The sequence below is a fragment of the Thermobia domestica genome, chromosome 7 (assembly GCF_964235325.1).
Source record: "Thermobia domestica chromosome 7, izTheDome1.hap1.1, whole genome shotgun sequence".
Taxonomy (NCBI): Eukaryota; Metazoa; Arthropoda; class Insecta; order Zygentoma; family Lepismatidae; genus Thermobia; species Thermobia domestica.
In genome coordinates, this window is record NC_137460.1 from 20,330,630 (window position 1) to 20,349,702 (window position 19,073).

General features: G+C 36.9%; 1 protein-coding gene across 1 annotated transcript in view; it reads left to right on the forward strand.

Moving 5' to 3' along the window:
- LOC145689883 (GTPase-activating Rap/Ran-GAP domain-like protein 3) overlaps window positions 1-19,073 on the forward strand; it is a 641,847-nt gene that overhangs the window by 184,743 nt on the left and 438,031 nt on the right. The window contains exon 2 of the mRNA XM_081764181.1: window positions 17,005-17,074. Coding sequence (XP_081620307.1) covers window positions 17,005-17,074 — 70 coding nt within the window. The remainder of the gene's footprint in view (window positions 1-17,004; window positions 17,075-19,073) is intronic.

The following is a 19,073-nucleotide window of genomic DNA, read 5'->3' on the forward strand; positions in this document are numbered from 1 at the left end:
ACTTGTGACCCTCTTTAAAATACTTTCATCTGTGTTGTTAGGGGTAAAGAATATTGTCACATATCACTTTGAGGAGCTTCAGTGTGATTGGTTATTTTGGTAGATATTGGTGCACCCCTCACTTCAAAAATGTACTGTGTCATTACTATCTAACCTAAAGTCATGGTTCAAACGTCATTTTCTTCAGTATAACTAGCCCTTTCCGATGGTCCGTATTATGCACCTAAACCGGAAAATTGGGAAAAAGCGGATTTTTATGAAAAACCACCCCCTCGGAACACTTGCGCCCATCGGTCCCGGCCCCGGTTTCACGTAGGGATCTCAAACAAATTTGAAAAATACCCAAACGTATACACAACCCGTATCGCGGAGTTTCAATTTGATATCTTCAAAAGTAAAGGCGTGAAAATGTTTTGAAATTTGCCTTAAGAAAAAAGTCACGTTCCTCCGGCCCTACTTGGCGCCGCCAAGTTGAACATCTGGTTCCAAAACGCATCTTTCATTCTTGACTTGACCAATAAGAAAACCCAGCTTAAATATTTTTTATAGAACCTAAGTAAGCGGTCAAAGACGATACTACGCCATGGTATAAAATATATATCATAATTCCTAAAAGGGCTAATAGTAAACAGTCACGCTAATAAATGCCACTATGTGCGCTATCACTTATCTGGCTCACGCTAATAGATGCCACTATTCAGTAGGCATCGACACGAAGACGAATGCAGTTGTTTGTTCGCGAGTTGTGAGGGCAACGGCATAACGAACACATATTTATGAAGTAACAAGGGACAAGATAAAAGGCGACTAAGGCCAAGTGAAACACAATAGATCGTATCGTGGATGTGTATTTTCCACGAAATGTTATCTCGCGAATTTGGCAATGTGGAAATGTGACCCAACACTACAGCAAGGATTATCCAAGGTGTACAATCCCAAACGAAAAACGATATCTTACCATAAGCGCTAGTTGATGCAAACAGAGTACTGCAGAGAATTTTATCCAGGATCGTGCTACTGCCAGTGAGACAGTTGTTTCCAGACACACAGTGTACTGACTACTCAGCAGGAATGGTTTATTCTCCACATGGCCTCCACTTTGCGTTCCATTGACCAATCCCCAGAGGAGAATCCGTAATTTCTAATGTCGAAAACACTGAATGGACAATGAAACAGTGTGCCATTCTGCTAACATCATCGAAAAAGAAAAAACTCGTGTGGAAGTGGTGGTGTTTTAGTATGGGGCTTGATTTGCATTGGTGCACGTACATCCAGTCATGTCTTCGATAGAGGAACTGTAACAGGTCAGATGTACCGAAATATCATTCTGCAAAAGTGTATGCGTCTTTTCGAAGTGCTGTGAGTCCCACTTTCATGCTGACAAATAACAATGTCAGGCCACACCAAGCTACCATCGGGTAGAAGTATCTGGAAATAGAATATATTTGGCAAATGCCGTAGCTTCTGAAATCACCTTACATCAGTCTGATTGAGCATGCGTGAGATGCTCTCGCTCGACATATTGCTTCCCGTCTTCCAGCCCAGATATGCTTCCGGACAGGATTTACCAATTTCGCCACTTCGTGGCTAGATCTGGCCATTTTGAGAACCTGGCTAGCCACAAATTTTCAAAAAACCACTAGTGGCTTTTCTAGCCATATGCTTTTAGCTTTTAGCCATTTCTAGCCATTTTCTGAGTTAAGGCACTTTTGGATATATATTCTGTGTGTCATTTTGCTATTTTCTGAAGTTCGATTCGTTCTCTAAGTGGCAGCATTCTATACCCTACTGCTAGAATTGACCACTTAAAAGGTAGCATTGATAGTCATATTGATCCTTCCCCTTATCTTGGTCACACAGTAGAGAATGAGAAAGTTACTAGTAGACGTTGAGAAAAATTTTCGGGGAAGAAATGTAAATTTGAGTAACAGAACTCGTTAAAGAAATTCAGAATATACTTTCTGATTATACAGATATCCTTAGAAAATGATGCTTTTCAATGCCAATGAGGATTTCAAACCAGTCTTTTACTAACTTAGTTTTAGATTTCACTTTGGGATTTGAAGATAATATCGATAAAATTGAAAATCAGTGGCGAACATAAATTCGTGTCTTCAACTGAAGAATTTTTGGAAGAATTAAATCAGTACACATATGCTGGAGGAGAGTCCCTTTTCAGAATTAGTTTCGTTGACTTTCTTTCATACTAACGCTTCCAGATTCGCGGAAGTAAAATGGGCATTCAACCAGGGGAATGTAGTTAAAAATTTACCCAGTAACAGCTTGAAAAATAAAAACGTTTTCGTCAATTTGAAGAATGATATTTTGGGTTGCATTGTGTGCAAAAGTGTTATTTTCTTTATTGTAACTATTTGAAACAAATACAGTCCGGTACAAGCAACCAAGACAAAAGAACAAACGCCTCAACCTGGAGTGGATCATGATGATGACATTTATTTCTGTTAGAGGAATTTTGCTTTAATTTTGTTACTATTGAAACCGAATTTATTAAGCTTTGTTTCAGTGCGAAAGCTTGCATTTTTCCCCCCTAGACATGTCTGGTTATTTTTAGCCACTTTTTCTCGTTGAGTGTTGGCAACACTACTTCCAGAGCTTCGTCAGGCACTATAGATATACCGCACTGACTTCACACCTAGTCTTCCGTTCCTAGCGCTGCAATCGGCAGAAGGAATTCCACTCCCTTTCGCTAAGACTCTCTCGCTTAGCAACAGCTGAACCCTTATTGGCTCAACGCGTGGGTGTGGGAGGGTGTGAGCTTTAGTTCGCATTTTTGCCACGGCTCAAGACATTTTGGCAACACTATAGTATGGAATTAAGTAGTTATAGCCGTACAACTTCTCGTTAGTTGTGTTTGCCTCGGCGTGCGTGAACATTACACTCCATAATGACATCGTGCAGTATCTTTTATTCGTTTCTCTCCACTTTTCTGAACTATCCTTAGTTGATGAGCGAACAAAGAGCTGAAATTGATCAAGACTAGATTCAGTGGGGAATCTAGGCTGGGGCCGGGGGGACTAGCCCTCCCCCCCATCAGTTTTTTGAGTGACAAAAACAATTTAAGCTATTATTTATATATTTTTTGAAGTTTAAAATAAATTCATGATACCTATCATTGTCTGGGTTCTGGTTACCCCCCAGTTTTTACCTTGTAGATCCGCCACTGGCCATTTTGAAATATCCAGTATATTCATTTAAGCAGCGTTGCCAGACTCACAACTCGGAATTATTCCGAAATCTGATCGAAATTATGCTAGATTCAGTCAAATTATGCTAGATCCTCATAATTACTAATTCAAGAGTTTATAAAAAAAAAAAAAAAGAAAGAAAGAAACGAAGTTGAGATACGATAACGTAACTTAAAATACGCAGAGCACAAGAATGCGAGGATAGAACTCAATACTTCACGCACCAAACCTTTAAGCAATTAAACTAGTGCAGTTCTTTCCAGACTCACAGCTTGGAATTATTCTGAATAATCTTTCATTTTAAGAACAGGAAAAGCTTGGCTTCTAAGAAGAATAAAGAAAGAAAAATATGTCTTATAAATGAATGCAAAGTGTTTGTTTATATATTTTGAAAGAAAATTACCTTGCAGTCAAAGGACCCTGGGTGGAACTACAAATAAATAAATAAAAAAAAAATTAAACAAAGCATCTCTGGGGGGGACTGGGTCAAATACATAGCGAAAGGCCTTTGAGTTGAGTTAATTTTGAGTTTAACGTCCCTTTTCAGCAGCGAGGCTATATGAGACGTGGACCTACTGATTAACGTGGAATCCCAACCACATGAGCGACCACAGGGAATCGAACTCGGGCCTCCCACGCCAAAGACGCGTGCGCTAACCGCTTAGCCACGGACGAAAGGCCTTTGAGTCACATGCATTTGTATGCTATATGTTTCATCTTAACGGCAAGAAGCTACCATCTTCAATAAAACTTATTTTCAGAAATACTAAATAGTTTTTACTCCCAGGTCCCTTCTCTAAAAGGCATCGGTAAAGAGATGACCTCGGTATCGGTAAAGGGTTTTAAACTTGCTTCGAACAATAAGACTGCCTGTATGGTTTAGCGACTGTATGAATCAATGGGAGAGGATACAATTCTGTCGCTCGATTTCTTCCCACGACCAATTTCTTTCTCATCTCCAGGTTTTACGGCTTTTTGATAAACTTGCTGAAATTATGCTAGATTTCGGCAGGATGCTAAAAGCAAGATGCTAGATGCTAAAGACATGCAAATTATGCTAGACCTAGCGTCATTATGCTAGATCTGGCACCGCTACATTTAAGTTTACTTTGTTTTTGTAAAGAATAAATGAATCACGGTGAATCATTCTCATTGAATTGTTATCTAAAAAACAAATAAATGTACGGTCTATATTAAGATTCTGAGTTTCGGCAGTGTCGTGGCTTGGAGGTCAGAAGTACCGGGCCGAAGCCCTTGCCTTCCATCTGAAGTGGTTATTTGTCATTGGTGGTCCAGCGTTTCTGGTAAAAATAACAACAGCACTTGCACGGGGTTCGAACCCACTACGAAATTTTAATTTGTAAATATGGTCTCTAGATTCCCAACACGTAACGGGAAGATAGTTAAAACCATAAGAAATACACTATTTCCATATTATTACATTTCAGAAATGAAAACACCACACAGTAAACTTTATTTGTGTATTTTAATTACTCGAGAAAGACAAGCAGTTTCGTTGCACAGTATTTTATTTTACAACAAGACACGATTCAATTGTTGGCGTGTCATCTGGTGATCAAATAATACAACGTTTTTAAACTTTTTACACTTGCAGTACCATGCCCTTAGGAAGGGGGGGGATTAGCGGATGGTCTGTCGATCTCACTCGTATGTACGGGGGCGCCGTCGTATACTCTCGCCTCGGGCGCTGATTTTCCACGGCATGGCACTGCACTATTCTTTTTTTAAAAATAAAATCTTTAAGTTTTACGTCCTACGGTTATGCCGGTTAGGCTAAAGGAGACGGTGATGTTGAGTGAAATGGTGGAATGAAAAAACTGGGAGGAAATGGGAGAACCCCGAGAAAACCCACGAGCACGGTGTTTGTCCACCACAAAGTCCATACCGCGTGAACTGGCATCGAACCAGGGACCCCAAGCACCGGAGGTGAACACCCTACCACTGTGCCACCGCGCCCCCCCCGCACTATTCTTAACGTTTGAAGCTATTTGAAGAAGTGTAATGATAGAAACCATTTCTCATTTTTTTACACCTACTTCAAAGTGTGATGTATCTCACTGACAAAAGGAGTTTTTTTTTAACAAAGAAGTTCAAAACAACGTAATGATGTCAAACAGTTTTACGTCATTACAACTCCTGTGCATATAACTAATTTGTTGGCGAAAAAGTAGTGTAGGTCATTACAACTACTATGTATACAACTACTTCGTTGACGAAGAAAAAGTAGTGTAGGATAGTTCTTGATGTGAAAAGTTTCATTAAAAAAAAAAAAATACCCTCTTTATAGAAGTAGACCAAGTTACGTTCGAAAGAGATTTTTTTTGTTTAAAAATCGTGGAAACAAAACTGCTGATCAATTACCGGCTCTTCGTTCAGATGATTGATGTTGATAGCATCGATTTGGTCTTCCGCCATTGTCCCAAAACCGCCCACGATAAGTTCTTATGATCTCACTCTCTTTCCACTTAATTTCTTTTGGGCTCTTGACCTTTTTGTTCATCTAACTTTCCGTCATCCTCCCAACAGTTTTTCTTTTTTCTTTTTTTTTTTTTTGGTCCCCTGCCAATATAGCCGTATGGCCTTTCATTATAGCTATACTCTTTAAGAATAAGCACTTTAACAGTCATGTGTAAAAAAGAAAATTAAATTTAAAAAAAAAATCTGTATTTACGAAGAGAAGTACGTAGTTTGATTGATTTGCATGTACGGTCTTTGTAGCCATAGCCTATACAACAAGACGTAACAGTTTAAAGCACGTTCCATTCTCCCCCACCTGAAACCAGGAGCGGATCCAGGACCGACTTCGGGGGGGGGGGGTCATGCTGCTACTTTTAAGGGCTCCAACCTTTGGGATGGGTTTTATTTATATATATAAGAAAGATTCGTCTTCTGGGTGGCGATCGCCTACCTGGATCCGCCCCTGCCTGAAACTGGAAGGAAGGTGAGAATAGTATTTTGTATTATATTTCAGGGTAGTTATAAATGATTCATCGTGTTTCAAAGAACTGTGTTTTAACCCTTTCGCTGCGGAATTGAATTTTCGGGTGGTTCCTGGAAAAGGGGCAATTAGACAGGCAAAAAATGAAATGTTCATATTTCCGTGAAATATGTTTTAAAGATACTAAAAATATCTATTAGAAATACATAAATTGTATAAACGGTTAAACATGTCAAATTCAATCACTGTATTGGGGGCCGCGGTGGCTCAGTGGTAGAGCGTTCACCTCTGGTGCTTGAGGTCCTGGGTTCGATCCCAGCCCCCGCCAAGTGGACTTTGTGGTGGACAAACACCGTGTGCGTGGGTTTTCTCAGGGTTCTCCCGTTTCCTCCCACTTTCTTTATTCCACCATTTCATTCACTACTCATCGTCACCGTCTCCTTTAGCCTAACCGACATAACCGTGGGACGTACAACTCAAAGATTTTCAATCACTGTATTTTCCAATAAATGTTATATAAAACATGACATATAGCAAAATAACTTGTTGCGAATGTTTGAAATCGACAAAGTGCAAAATTATACAATATTGTGTAATATTAGCGCTAAAACATTATACATGAAAAATGCAGCTATTCGACTGTCGCTGATTGTCTTACTGTTGTTCGACATTGTTTCCTGCTGTACTTATCTAACCTCAAACCCACAAACATACCACAACAGAATGACGCAAAGCTTTCGTATTTATTTGTGCTCAACTGCAGAGTTCTAAGAAATCACCGCCAGTTGGCAGCACAATGCAACGCATTATAACTACCATATGTTCCATATACAATGGGCGACTAAAATCGACTATCGTACCGAAGTATTAAAAAAAAACGAAGCTGTGGACTAAAATCGATTTCCGCAGCGAAATGCAAAAAATTTCACATCGGTTAAAGTCGATTTTCGACGGAAAAGAGTGTATTAAAGAAATGTATGACTCATACAGTAACAAATGACATATGAAAATATACAAAAGTTTCAGAAATACTGTTACAAATGTTCTATTTGACTTATTTTCGTCATACGATACACATCTACGTAGGCCTGTGTGCTACTTGAACGAGGAACTCCCATGCCGTTGGATTGGGCAATGTGCTGAAGATGACAGCGCTTGTTTCTAGGAATGCGTCGAGACGAGTCGAGACAGGATTTTCCTGATAAAATTCGAGTCGAGACACAGCTCTTCCAATACTAAAATATACATTTTTCGAGTCGAGACATCACTTTTACAGCACATTTTCGAGACGAGACAGCCACCAATCTTGTCTCGTGCGCATCCCTACTTGTTTCACATGGTTTCCTAGAATACACGTACCTTGTTTCGTGCTGAATACAGACGGTACAGCAGGTACTGAAAAGTGTCCTCCCTGGACGTCAAGACATGTTTCTACACGGCGTTCCATATTGTGAAAAGTCCGCTGTAGAGTCTCCGGTGTGATCTCATGAATCGCATTCTCAATGTTGTTTCGCAACTCTTGCAGTGATCGTGGGTTGTTTCTATAGACACAGCCTTTAAGAAAACCCCATCCGAGGATTCGGGGATCTTGGCGGCCACAATCCTTTGGAGATTATCCTGTCACCAAAAAAAGGACTCAATTTCTGCCATGGCCACGTTGGAAGTGTGGCATGTTGCTCCGTCTTGTTGGAAATAACCGTGACGCAGTTCTTGATCGTGCAGCTGATTCACAAATTCACTGAAGATGTGTAAGTAAACTTGTGTATTTACTGTATCTTCAAAGAAGATGGGTCCAATGATACGCTGTCGGGAAATTGCACACCAGACTCCCACCTTCAAGGGATGAAGTGGAATCTCATGGTACACATGAGGATTTTCGGCGGCCTAGAAGGTGCTGGTTCGTTATATTCCAATTTTAGTAATCTTCGAAATAATTCAAACGTTTTATCACTTTCTTAGCTGATTTTTAATACTCAACCATGAGAAGCGTACATAATCAATTTTCTGCATATTCAACAATATGTCTACATACATACACACACCTATTTACTACGTTGCCATAGCAACAACTCTCTTTTTAGTTAACGATTACAAAATAATCTCTCGATATCTCTATGTGTCTTTCTTTTCTTTATATATAATACTGCTCAAATAATTCGCCTCTGATCCCTTTTTATAAGCTAGCACAGATTGCTAATATTATATGCAACGTTATCGTTGTAGATGTCGTCCGGACGGGACTTCCATAATAGTTCTACTATGAAGGAAAGAACCCTGGGTTGAAGATTATAAAGCACCTACCTTTTGAATAGCCCTCGTATATACTTAATATCACCTTTAATACAAATATTTTACTCTTCCATTTATATATATAATATATTATAACATTACACATTTTTATATTTATCAATATATATCAATACTAAGAACGTCGATTTACAATTATCGTCGATGAGGGTATTCAAAAATTAAACCTAACTGATAGTTTCCTTCATGTTTAAATTACAAATAAAGATCTTTATAATATTAAATATTAGTAGGGGTCAGAAGGCAACAAAATTAGAACATATAAACACATTGAGGATTATCATTTAATACATTAATAAACTTTGAAAAATTAAGAGATTCGATATTCATTATTCTTATTCTTTCCATATAATAAATTGCATCTATTTTATATATCTGTCATAACCTTCATACGTTTACATTAAAATTATGGTCTTTTATTTTTAAATATTTATAATATAGTTATGAGAGAACTTTGCAAAAGACATGAAACACAAATTGACATTTCCTCAGTTGATACTATAAAAGGAAATTGCAACAAAACTATAAGGAACAAATTCAATAATATTTTCAGTTGACTGCCATAAATTAACTTCGTCAATATTCCATAAATGATTTGCTTTTTACATATTTAACAAGATATGTCATAATTACATATGCTTTCAACGTACATTTTAATAATAAATCGACTGAAGAACATATTAACCATAGACGTAAGCAAAGGTCAAATTAATACAAATCCATCGAACGCCTTTTTGACAGTTCAAGTTATACGTTCGAAGGGTTCATTTAAGCAACATTGTATAGCACAATCTTGGGTACGTTTTTGTCTTTCATAGGATGATACCATATTTTGATTCCTATTTACAAAATTCCTGCCATCTGCAAATTGATTTTGTGAAAATCGGCGATAATTATTACTTCTACTGAAATTCCTGTTGCTATTTCTAAAATTCCTAACTCCATTTCTGTGATTAGGTTGCGTTTGATTAACGGTACCATTATAACTATTCATTCTATTATTAAAACTATGCACATTAGAATTATTTTCAGGTTGTATATTTACATTACGAACACAAGCATATTGTGTCTCATTACGTGCATAATTACCCTGACCTCTATCATGCATTTTATTGTTATTCTGTATCGCCGACTGACTTTCATAATTCTGAATAAGCATAATTAAATGGTTGAAGTTAATGCACTGCGCCGACATTAACAACTGTTGCAGTCGAAATGGTAATAAGATTCTAATGGAAGCTATAATTCGGGATTCCGGATGATTTGGATTTAGTGATCTTAGCTCATTATATGTAAATACTACAAATTCTGTAATACTCCTGTGTAATTTTGGATTGAAATGTTTCGTTCGCAAGACGGCATCTCTATTCGCTATCATAAAATCATTTTCATAATTTGATAGAAGAGCTTTCTTAAAATCTGAATATGTACGAAGACTACCCCTGATAGCTTTGAACCGTGTTAATCAGGGTGGTAATAAGATATGCGGCAATAATTTTAAAAACTGAGACTCATCTACACCCATGAGCTCACATTCATCCTGAAATTTTTCGAGAAATGCCCTAGCGGGGATATCTTCGGGTATACCACTAAATTTAGTAAGCGACTTAACTTCGCTGAATCGCAATGGTTTACCTGTATTTGTCTTCATACCTCTATTGGAGATGTGTTTACGCCTGGATGTTTGCCTCACTCTTCTTTCTCTTTCAGTACTCTCTTCACAACTCGAAGATCCGTCAAGTTCCAAAATTGGTCTGGGATGACGAGTAGGTACCCAACCTGTAGATGTAGGATGATTCATGTATCCATTATCCTGAAATGGACTTTCGGGAATACATCTCTCCTTGATAAAGTTTACTTCGTCTTGCAGTAATTTGATGTGATTATCATGAGCATTAATCGTTGACTCTAGAACATCTATTGACTCTTGAACTTCCGTGCTTCTTTGTGTTACTTTTTCCATTTTTTCATCGTACTGTTCAAATTTTTCTACTACCTGTTGGTTCATCTGACTCAATTGACGTTGAACAAGATCCCATCTGCTCTCATTACATTGTTCCAACCTCGCTATCTATTCATCAAAATCGTTAGCTAGCTGGGTTATCTTCTGGTCCAATTTTTCATCAAAGTGTTGAATTTGCTCTGACTGGTTCCTAATTTGCTGGACTAATTCATCACCTTTTCGTACTTGGTCATTAATCTGCTCAGACTGGTTCCTTATTTGCTCAGACTGGTTCCTTATTTGTTGGGCTAAGTCTTTTAAAATGTCAGTCAAATTTTCATTAAAATTCATTTCTGGACACACACTCTGATCACTGGTTATATTACTACTTGTTGTACTCATAGCCATATTTCGGTGAATCACTTTGCCACTTCTCAATAAGATAACACTAATGTCACGTTGAAGATTTGCCGTTTTTACTAATCTTCAAAACGATACTTTGAAGATCTCCCGGAGTTGAGGCACCAATTTTTTAGAAGGTGCTGGTTCGTTATATTCCAATTTTAGTAATCTTTGAAATAATTCAAACGTTTTATCACTTTTTAGCTGATTTTTAATACTCAACCATGAGAAGCGTACATAATCAACTTTCTGCATATTCAACAAGATGTCTACATACATACACACTTATTTTACTACGTTGCCATAGCAACAACTCTCTTTTTAGTTAACGATTACAAAATAATATCTCGATATCTCTATGTGTCTTTCTTTTCTTTATATATAATACTGCTCAAATAATTCGCCTTTGATCCCTTTTTATAAGCTGGCACAGATTGCTAATATTATATACAACGTTATCGTTGTAGGCCCACACCCGAGTATTCTGCGAGTTCACATAACCGGAGAGATGGAACCAAGCTTCATCTGTGAACCAAGTATAGTCTAGGATTCCTGGATTGTCATGCAACAAAGCTTGCAACCAACGACAATACATCACGCGCTTTTCCCAATCTGTAGTCTTCAACTCCTGGACGACTGTAACGCGATATGGAAACAGCTTGGCACAGTTGACTTTGACATCTCTACCTCTTGTGATAATCGACGCAGGCTCTTCTTAGGGAACTGCAAAAGACGTTGCCGTACATTCTGTACTGTCTCCTCGGACATCCTTGGACGCGCGCCTCCATGTCCCGTAAGCAACGTTCCTGTTGTTTCGAACTTGTTTACCAAATGATGTATTGATGATTTCGATGGTTCTTTACGGCATCCAAATTGACGGCAAAATTCACGTTGAACGGTCTGATACGATCCCGATATCCAATATTTTTTAACAATGAACACGCGTTCCTGTACGGTGTACAGAACCATCCTCGCGATGCAGCGACTCGAGTCACACTATCGCACACGCACCACGCCAAGCAGCACTTCCCCTGGCGCCACCTATCGTCTTTGTTTTGATGTGTGCGCTTCTGTTCAACCCTTTCTCGTGTTTAGCATGAATCAAGGTACGTGTATTGTGAATTTCATTTTCTTATGTACATTTGTTCGGAAACTATAACGTTTTTTTCGGGTTCGAAAGCTACTGGGACGCACTGTATGTGGCAAATTTCATGTCAAAAAAGCAGTAAATAAGAACAATAAAACGAAAATAAAACTTTCTTGTCCATTTAAGAACATTTTGTTTTAGTCATTATAACTTTCACATTTATAATTCTTTTCCTATGAAGTTTACCACAAATATGCATTTCCCGATTATACACATAGTATCAGTATTAAAAATACTCTACAAAATCATTATCAAATTATATTCTTACAAGAAGACAGTTATAGATGTATGACAATCATTTTGGACATGAGTGTATACATTACTTGTAAAAAAAAAAAAAAAAAAAAAAAAAAATCTCAAAAGAACCGATAGATGTTAGAAGCACAACCAGTCATAGATTGAATAAAATAAGTTCTGATCAGAATTCTTTCTAACAGTTTTTCGCTCTCAAAAACACATTTGCTGGAAAGTGGCCCTTTTTTTCCTTTCTTTTAGCTTTTACCGTCACGTTTCAAGCTTAACGTTGGCGTTACATTCTAGAAATAAGCTCAAGATCTCGTTGAGTCACAAAGTTAGGATCAAATAACTATCTTCTTTAACAGACTTTTCGTACCTTATGTCGGAGATTCCTGGTCTCTCTCTTTCTTTTTAGATTTCAACTTTAGAAGAAAGAACTTGTTTGCGAAGAGTTACAACAGTTCTCTTTTCCCGGATAACAATTTAAGCCTTGAGTATAAGAAATATTCTTTTTGGCATTTTTTTTTTTTTTTTTTTTTTTTTCAAAGAAAAGTAAAGTTATGGGTTGAGTTTTTATTTTTTAAAAATGACGATTTGATCCCATAATCGCATTTGACCTTTTTGTTCTGTTAGCCATTTCCCAGATAGAAATTTTATTTTTCCTCAGTAGCAATTTTTGTGGAAAGTCACATGGTTAAAAGTATAGTATAAATATTGGTACAAGGTAAAGAAGGAAAGCTGGTCGAAAGTGATAATTAAGGTGGATCACCACCCGGAAGGTAACACATATTTTACCTCATTCCCTTAATTACTACCCAAAGAAATGTTACATATTATAAATATTGTACTAAAAGATAGAATTATGTTTCAGCAACAACACAAGACACTGATTTATTTGGTTATGTCTTCTGATATCGAAAACAGTAACAAATAAAAGAAAATATTTGATTCGTTTTACAATGAGCTAGAGATGCAAGAAAGCCGGCTTTTTTGATTCGATGGTTTTTTTCACATAAAAAGCCGGCTTTTTTGGGAAAAAAACGAGAATTTTGGAAATTTTGGCTTTTTTCAACTTCATGATTTTTCTATCTAAATAGCTTTCTTATAGTATATTCTATAGTTAGATAAGAATTCCATGACCTGAATGTGATATTTCGCTCTGAAATTCACCATCAAGATGGATGGAGCACATGATTTACGAATTAAAGCTAACATGAAGAATGTAGTATTTGAGGGTAATTTTAGAGGCTATTTAACTTTATTTTAACTTTTGAGTTATCGACATCTTTTTTCTTCTCTAGTTTGTCATCCGTGTTTCATTTCTAAGAGCTTTTAGTACTCTAGCTTCTAGCGCAAAAGTTAAACTTGCCCGTTTTTCTATTTATCCGTCAAAGCGTACGTTTTTCAATATATCCGTCAAACCGTACTTCCACATTTCTGTTATACTGTAGCTGTGAAGTGATTTAGCAATAATTTTCCGGACACAACCTTGAATACCAATTTATACAAATAATCAGTAGCGGATTTAGAAAAGTACTTTAGGAGGGTTTTTTCTGATTGTTTCGTTTCCTAAAAAGTCCTAATTTTATTTGGGAAGTGCTTGAAGTTTATGAGTACAGGCATAACTAATATTTCGTTTCGTTTATATGTTTAGCAATAATCTTCCGGATACAACTTTAAAAATCATTTTATACTGAGAATCAGTGGCGGATTTAGAAAAGTATTTTGGGAAGGGTTTCTTACTAATGTTTTTAGTTTTTTTAAACATTCGTAATTTTTATTTGACGGGAGCTTAAAGTTTATGAGTAAAGGCATAAATAATAGATATTTCGTTTGTTGCAGACATTCCGTAACTTTGGGGAACGGGCTTCAGTCCGAAAGACCGCCTCCCTAACCTTCGCAAAACCGTCACTGCTGGTAATTAGTAATAATAACGATTTAAAAACAATGAAAAAGGAAGTCGCCCAACTCACAGTACACGCACTATTTCTACATTCACAGATGGAATGAAGAAAAGCTTTGTCAGAATGGTTGAATCTCGGACTTCCCGATAGAAGCGCAAAAGCTAATCACTCAGTCATGTTTGTTGTGCAGTTGTATTTAGCTTAACTTAAATATATTCCGTAGTCTTTTTTTTTTTTGGGGGGGGGGGAGTTCCGTAATAATATGTTGAATCCCTCTTGTTAAAAATTCAGAAAACTTGAGGATTGGGTAAACTGTGATGGTGGTTCTATAAAACTTAACTGTAGAATTTCAAGAATATACAGAACCAAAAGCTCTAGATGTGCAGCCTTTAAGTGTATCATATAAATCTAAGTATTTCTCTTATGTTTTATTTTAATTTTATTTTGTTTCAAAAAGAGGGTATGGAATAATTTGAAGTAAAAATACTACATACTATTTTGCTAGTTATTTGTGTATTCTTTAAAAAGAAGTGTTTACTTTTAGGGTTGGCTGGTTTACACCAACTTTTTTTTTAATAACTGGTTTAAACCACAAAAATAAAAAGAATGAAAAATGCGAATCGTGTGAACTTCATGGTAACGTTTCCAGATATCAAACCACCTGCAATAGTTTTATTTCCCTTTCACCTTTTAATCAAGGTGTTCCATGTTCAATTCTCGGTCGAACCACAAACCTTCTTTCATGCGTAACCCAAGTAGCGGTTCGGATGTCAGTTTAAGCGAAAGTCTTCTCCTTGATAACCTCGGTATTTCGTAAGGATGTTAAGCTTAAATATACGAAACAAACCAAATTGTATATTTCTACATGCCTAAATGTGTGTTGTTTTATAAAGAAGCCAATATTGCTTAAATATATTGATAGAAATTGGCAAAATTTATCGATTCCCTACGTAGCTTCCAACATTAGCTTGGATTGGACTTTCAATGATATTTACGTACCGGTACTAAATTTGTAATTTAATACCTCAGTTTTAGCGTACTGATTATGGTACGTTGACCTTTAAATTTTACATGCAAAGCAATAACAGGATTTTCCCGTTATTGTCTTACATTTCAAGTAATGACGGGATTTTCTCAATGGCTAGGGCGGGAGATTCTCAACTTAAGAAATTTACTGACCGCACTTCTTTAAGCTTATGGGAGTTCTTCCGGCATAACCCCGCTGTTACATAATAACATCAAGGCGAAACAAACTTATTTCTGTGAATATGTAATATAAATACATAAAGCAAAAAATCAAAAAAGTCAAAAAATCAAAAAATAAAAAAGTCAAAAAAGCCTGGTTTAAACCAAAAAAGCCTGGTTTAAACATCCCCCAAAAAACGGGTTTTTGGCATTTTCAAAAACAACCACGGTTCTTGCCAACTCTGCTTACTTTTGTATATAGGAGGTTAAAAAATTCTTATTATATACATTGGTTAATCCTGTGGAATTCATAATGAATTCATAATGAAATATTCATTTGAAATATTTTTTCGAAATTCATATTTTATTTTCGATGTTTTATATTATTATCAGCATCAACCACTAATTAAATGATTTTTTGTGTTATAGAGAAGCGATACAAAGTCTGTTTTATCAATTTAAAGCAGTATTTTGAAAAAAGCCCAAAATTTCCAAAGCAAAAAAGCAAAGCAGAAAAAACCGAGTTTTTTTCCAAAAAAGCCGGGTTTTTTCCGAGCCCTTGCATCTCTACAATGAGCACACAAGATGGCACTTGCTGTCAGATCTTACTAGAAGAGCTCAATTTTATGAAATGTTTATTTGTATGTGTAATGTATTTTAAAGTAACGATCTTATTACGAAATAGATATACTGTTTGACCGTTTTTCGTGTTATGTTTCACATTTTATTTAAATATTAATTTACATTTAAGGAAATAGATTTTGAGAAGAAACTTGCGCAGAACGCCATAATACGTTGTTGCCAAATTTGAACGTTTACTTTGGTAGTCACAATAAGAACATTCCTGAATTCTAGCGTTGCAGTTTGCGAAGCGGAACTTAACTGTGAATTGCGGTAAGAGTCGAAAACTAATTTCTCCAGTAAATATCCAAGCAGAATTCCATCATTACTTCCTTTATTATCTAGCATCAGTAACACTCGACACTATCTGGCAACGCTGCACTATTCAAGCAACGTTTAGCATAGCACCGAGAACACCTAGTGATCCACCTTAATTCATGCAGCTTTCTGAAATTGTTTACAGGGGCGGATCTAGCTCGAGGCCGAGGGGCCTAGGCCCCTCAGTTTTTTGAGTGACCAAAATAATTTAAACTATTACTAACATATTTTTGAAAGTTTATGGTAATCTTATAATATACCATATTACAGTCTGGGTTCTAGCTGCCCCCCCCCCCCCGCCCCGTTTTTACCTTCAAGATCCGCCACTGGCTGTTTAAAGCATTCTTTCCTTAGATTGTATTCAGTGGCGGTTCTAGCCCGTGCCCGGGGAGCCTAGGCCCCTCAGTTTTTGAGTAACAAAAATAATTTAATCTATTATTTATATATTTTTAAAAGTGTATAGTAAATTCATGATATACCTATCTTAGTCTGGGGTCTAGCCGTTTCCCCCATTAGTTTTTACCTTCTAGAACCGCTACTGGTTGTAGCAATAAAATTTAAATTTTACCGGTACTGATTTTACTCAAGAGCCACTTCCGGTTTCTATAGCGAGTATTTTCTTTGTTGATAAGATCGTTAAACGAATTGAAAAATAAATCAATTTTTTTGTCTCTTTGGCATATTATTTATATAAAGTGATCTAATATTGGAATTGTTGTCTAGCATATTTACAATATATTTTATTTTGTTAAAATGTATCTATTTTTGTTTTTCAGTTCCTCATCAAGTGATTTGATCTCAAGAAGGGGTGTATTTAGTCGACGACATTACGGATCTGTTGAACTGGTAAGTACTAACAGTTTTTTTTTAATCCTTGAGTGTATTTTTATTAGTACTGTATACCTACATGATGTGTATGAACTTAGTTTCAGAGACGGCCGCGTAGTGTCGCGAGTGTTGTGATTGAATTGAAGTTGTGTTCATGATTAATATTTGTTTTAACTCATGCGTAAATCTCAAACCACTCGAAGCCATTTCTTGGAAAGTTGCTTATTGCAAAATCAGTAGAGAAGTGTGTGTGTATGTGTGTGTTTAATATATTCTGAGCAATGTGTTAACTATGTCAGAAATGTCTTCCTCCAATCGAATTAGATGAGCCTGTTTATTCACTCGATATAGCCCCCTATGATTTCTGGATTTTAGCCGAATGAACCGAGCGAAGAATTCCTGATAAGTCTTGGAATTTTTTTCAGAAATGAAATACTTCTAAACTATTGTGTACATAAACCATAGGGTGGCCCAAAAGTAGGTATACACCCCTACATCGATCAAGTATAACATTGTAGTTTATGGATTTATTTGCTTTCACTGTTCCGGACTGAAGTTATAAGTAAAAAGATGTTAAGAACAAATAATAAAGAAACTAGGTCTACCTGTTTGATAACAATAAGAAATTATATAAAATACGAGACGGGACTGTATAAGAACTATTCGAAGATAATAGTACTTATTAACATATAGTTCAGGAACTATAATTTTTACAGTTGTAGTTAGTACTTAGAGTAGTTAGTTCGAGTGTTGGTCCATTTAAGGAGAGCCAGATTGTCCCGTGGTGGCTCAGTGGTAGAGCGTTCACCTCCGGTGCTTGGGATCCGTGGTTCGATCCCACTCGCGCCGTGTGGACTTTGTGGTGGACAAACACCGTGCTCGTGGGTTTGCTCGGGGTTCCCACTTTCTTCATTCCACCATTTCATTCATTTCTCATAATCACTGTCTCCTTTAGCCTAACCGGCATAACTGTGGGACGTAAAACTCAAAAAAACTCAAAATAAATAACAAAATGAAATCTTTCAGTTTAACGTCCCGCGATTATGTTCTTTGGGCTAAGAGAGACGATTATTAAAGCAAGTGAATGATGATGGCATAATTGGTGGAATGAGAATGTGGGAGGGAACGGGAGTACCCCGAGAAAACCCACGGACACGATGTTGTCCACCACAAACTTACTTGGGCGCGGATTGAACTAGGGACTTCCATGTACTAGAGATAAGCGCTCTACAACTGACTGTGAGCCACCGTACGCCCCAAGGAACAAGAAACAAGCTTACGTGCACATGACGTATAGGAGTATGGTTTGTATAGCGTTATATTTTCTCCATTAATATTGAAACCGGAAGTGTTAGTAGATTTCCATAACTTCCGGTCTTAGTAGAGAGTTAAAGTGGAAATGGAATAAATTCTTAAGAAGACACTTAATGCATTATACAAAGCCTCTTCTCGCTCTCTATTACCGTTTTCATTCTATTGTTGCGAGTCGCTATCGCACTTGTCCTTCGGTGCGAATGGTCCCGGGTTCGATTTCCATTGGGGACATTCGGTTGAAAAAATATACAAGTTTTTTCAGGCCAGCCATCCTCAGTAAGGTTTTCCGCAATTCATACGAGGCAAATGCCGGGATGGCACCTAACATATAGGTCCCGGGCCGTTTCCCTCCTTCCCCAATCCTTTCTTTTTTTCTTCCCTTTCCTTAGATAGTGTGACCGCCGAGAGACATCACCCTTCACATGTGACGGACTAACATAACCTTAGATACTTAAAAATCCTAGAAATTTAATTCCTAATCCTAATCTATTGTAGTAATCAATACTAAAGCCGGAAGCGGTTGATTTCTACCACTTCCGGTTTAATTAGAGGTTTAAAGGTAGAGATGAAATGTATTCTTGTGACGCTTAATCGATTGCAGAAAACCGATTATCGCTGTTGATCTATGGTGATAACATAAAAATGGAAATTATTGATTTCTACCGCTATAACTTTGAATATCCCTCCATCAACAATTTCAATG